General features: G+C 43.4%; 1 protein-coding gene across 1 annotated transcript in view; it reads right to left on the minus strand.

Annotated features, from left to right (window-relative positions):
• The window catches only part of LOC122330206 (histone-lysine N-methyltransferase 2C-like), a 111939-nt gene that overhangs the window by 47309 nt on the left and 60862 nt on the right, over nucleotides 1-3768 (minus strand). The window contains exons 25-33 of the mRNA XM_043227069.1: nucleotides 3438-3626; nucleotides 2528-2791; nucleotides 2363-2446; nucleotides 1996-2115; nucleotides 1776-1806; nucleotides 1434-1672; nucleotides 1224-1297; nucleotides 1076-1126; nucleotides 46-985 (exon numbers count right to left, since the gene is read on the minus strand). Coding sequence (XP_043083004.1) covers nucleotides 46-985; nucleotides 1076-1126; nucleotides 1224-1297; nucleotides 1434-1672; nucleotides 1776-1806; nucleotides 1996-2115; nucleotides 2363-2446; nucleotides 2528-2791; nucleotides 3438-3626 — 1992 coding nt within the window. The remainder of the gene's footprint in view (nucleotides 1-45; nucleotides 986-1075; nucleotides 1127-1223; nucleotides 1298-1433; nucleotides 1673-1775; nucleotides 1807-1995; nucleotides 2116-2362; nucleotides 2447-2527; nucleotides 2792-3437; nucleotides 3627-3768) is intronic.

Below are 3768 nucleotides of genomic sequence, written 5' to 3' on the forward strand. Positions count from 1 at the left end.
TTTCTTGCTGAGGAAGCCTCTGGGGTAGAGGGGACGAGCCGTCACCCGATTGAGGTCGCGGTGTGAGAGGAGGCTGGGCGTAAGGGTCAGAGAACGTAGAGGGAGATTGGCGGTAGCTCTCAGGAGGATGATTTGGAGAGGCACCTGGAGGGTGTGAAACAGATAATCCGCCTGCATCCCCCTGATGCATACGAGGTGTCATGGGAGCTTTAAATAGCCCATCTCCACAGTCCAAACTAGCAGGAGAACCAGAGCTTAGGTCTTGTCTGCCAAATGAAGAACGTGGAGATGGGGCATTAATTTCTGCCCTATTTTGACCCACTGCAGCAGGTGAAGAAGCTATCGCAGAAGGTGATGGAGATGAAGCATGATCTTGCCGGCTAGCTCCATGCTGCCCACGGTAAGGGTCTCCACAAAGGGCTGTATGAGGCGGTGAGAACATCTGTGAGTCTCCAGGCCCACCAGGCCTAGATCTAGGACTCTCAGGTGGACCTAAGGCCTCCTGAGAGAGCTGCTGCGGTTTGGGGATTTGCTGTTGTGATTTAAAAAATGGGTCAACCTGTTGGGCCCTGCGAGGAGTCCCTGGTTGCATGTCAAGGGAGCCAAAGTTGGCTGGCCGTCCCTGAGTAGCACCCTGTGGGCCAGGCATAGGATATCCTGAGGAAGAGGCCTGCAAGGGGCTGGAAGAAGGCTGTGAGTATGGTGTGGATGGCTGAGACTGAAGGTGCGGAGACTGAGAGGGAAGTTTAGAAAATGGGTCTGTCTGAACATCAGCTGAGCAAGGGGTCTTGAGGGGTCCATCAGGAAAAAAGGCTGAAGATGCAGAGTCAGGGGCAAGGGGGTAGGGACTCTCTGCAGAGCTCGGCTGGGAGGGTGTGGATACGGAGCCTGAGGGTGGGGGAATTTGGAGGTGCAGATTAGGGCGCTCTCCTTTAATACGGCCAGGCTCAGTTTTAATAGGCCGACATACTTGACTCTCTGCCTGCTGTTGATTAGAATAAAGAAAAATGTGTAAAATTACAATGCAAACAAATCAAACTAATATACAGTGCATTTGAATAGAATGGCTACTTACCTTCTGTGCCTTATTTATTCTCTGAGCAGCCCTATTATCTTTGGCCTTTTGCTGAATAGATAATGGAAAAGTAGTAAAGAAAAGAACAAAATTAGAAAACAAAGTACTATAAAGTTCAGTTACACTATAGATTTAAACTTGCACTTACCAGATAAGGAACCTTGTCTGCTGCTGATACCTTCCTCCAAATCTTCATTATTTGTTTGCATCGACTGGCCCAGTCTATGAATAAAAAGGAAATAATGAAGCAGACCTAACAAATCTTTACTGCTCAAAATATAGAGAGCTTACACAGTTAAAGTAAATAACTGTCGAATACACACACTACAACACTTCTAAAAGTCAAATTAATACTAACCAGGGTAGTCTTGTTTGAGACTAGGGAAGTTCATGTTAGCATATAGTACAGGAGAGATGGTAGATAGATTTCCCAATTCCTCATCCTTCTCCCAACGCTGCAGACTGCGCTGGTTGTAGGAGAGGCCATCACCTTCCGGTTCAGTAGGAGTTGGAGGAGTTGAAGGGGTGGCTGGAGCAGATGGTGTTGCCCATGGGCTTTCCTCATCCTGGTCTGGACTGAAAAGACCACCTCGATCCCTGAAGATTACACAAATAAACAAAAATATATATTAAATTAAAGAATATATAATTGAATTAAAGAAATTAAGGGACAAAACAGAAAAGCAAATCTATGGCTTACCGAATGTCAAAAAAAGGGGACTGGGAGAGACCTGAAAAAGATTCCATCATACTAGTTGTGGGGAGTGCGCCAGATAAGGATGCACCTGTAGTTAAATGATAGTATTTCTTCAGTATTTATAAGTGTAGATATGTATAAATAAAAAAAAAAAAGTAGTAATATGAAATTCTGCCTATACCTAGAAGGCTTCTTTGAGGGCAACTACTTTGATTTGAATCACCCTCTCGAACAGGCTTAATGCTAGGCTGCAGAGGCCCACTTGTGGCGTTTCCCTCTGTGGGTCCTAGTACCTTGCGAAAAAACTGCTGAGAGTCCTGGCCTTCTAGTCCCTGAGGGAGATCTGGTGGGTGAAAAGGTGATATTTTGAGTAACGCTGTTCTTGACAGCTACCTCACTTATTTTGTTTAAAGAAATTACCTTCTTTCTTCTGTACATCAGACCCTTGTGTATCTCCTGAGCTCTGATTTTTGTTAGAAAGTTGCCCACTTGCTCCTTGCCCTTCTAAACATTCAATATTAAAATAAATATTATGTTCTGCTAACATTCATTGTCAAAATATCAAAGTACTTCAATCTCAAAAATCTCACCTGCTCGATCTCCTGGAGGCTTGGATCCCTCGCCTTCTTGCTTTAGTTCCATGGGCAGCCCAGTTGGCCTGACTGCAGCCTCAACTGTAAGAACAAAAATTTTTTTAAATCTTCACTTAAATCAAACAATTATTATCGAAAACAAACATTACTGTAGTGTGTTACCTGGTTCAGAGGCTGCATTTCTGGCCCCCTGCCCAGGAAGTGGAGGTCTCAAAACGCCCTGCGTATGTCTTTGGGTTGGAGGAGCAAGAAAAGCTCTCTTACTCTGGTCGAGTAATGTTTTGCCAAAGAAAGCCTCCTGCAGGTATGCAGGAAACATATCCTCCAACTTGCTCTTCTTTCTGCCCCTGCGCTTCTTGGCTTGCTCACCCTCTCCTTCTGCAGTTTTTGTCTCTGGGACATCAAGAGGTATGTCAGGGTGAGGTCCTAAATGAAATAAAATTGACCATGAAAACGACAGACATAAGCTTAGATTGAGACTAACATGTTAAATCACACTGCTAAGAAAAATCTCTAGAGGATGCTGGGCGAACATTGATGGGAAAAAAAGCTAAATATTTGCTTCACAAATACAAGTATATTTGCAGATGCAGTTCACATTTCCTTACTTTTCTGATGCAATATGAATTATTTCATAAAAAAAGTAAAAGGCATTTTTCCAGTCAATCAAGACAAACATTTATGCAGTTCGTAAGGGCATTATTATTTCATGTCAGATTGCATAGCTTGTTGGAAAAATATACCAAACTCAAAACATTCCAAAACTCAAAGGCATATTCAGGTTGTGCTATTAACATGCTTACACAATAAAATCTAACAAGCACTGGTTGCTGGTGTTTGCTGGGAGAGAGTAACTAATTTGGCCACACTTGCCTTCCTCAAGTTTCATTTCAGCTGATTGACCTTCAGGAACACCATCACCAGAAGCAGACAGACTTCTCCTCATTCGTGTGTGACACTTTCTTTGCCGGACCATGAACCCTCCAATTCCTACAAAAATCACTTTATTAACTATTTCTTTCAAAGCACAAAACACTAATAGAACTAATCTGAAATAAAGCAGCTCAGTAACCTGGTCTATATGGTTTCCGCTTTCTCTTCTTCCCGTCTTCAGTCTCCTCTACTCCTCCTTTGAGAGTTTCACAGTCAGCCATGCCCTCTATACCTCCATCTGCCCCAGTTTCTCTGTCCACTCCTCCATCCCTATCTGGGCTCCCAGGGGCTTCCAGCTTGGGCTCACATTCCATCGCTTCTGCACCTCCTATTACAATTTCAGTTTCTTATTATTTTCATTCACGATCAATGACAGTGAGCCACCTTACTGATTTAACACAATGTTCCAGTAATCTTTAAACATTTATAAACATTGTACCAAACTTCAGCTGCAACAAAGATATAGAGAT

Source organism: Puntigrus tetrazona, chromosome 24 (assembly GCF_018831695.1).
Source record: "Puntigrus tetrazona isolate hp1 chromosome 24, ASM1883169v1, whole genome shotgun sequence".
Lineage (NCBI taxonomy): Eukaryota > Metazoa > Chordata > Actinopteri > Cypriniformes > Cyprinidae > Puntigrus > Puntigrus tetrazona.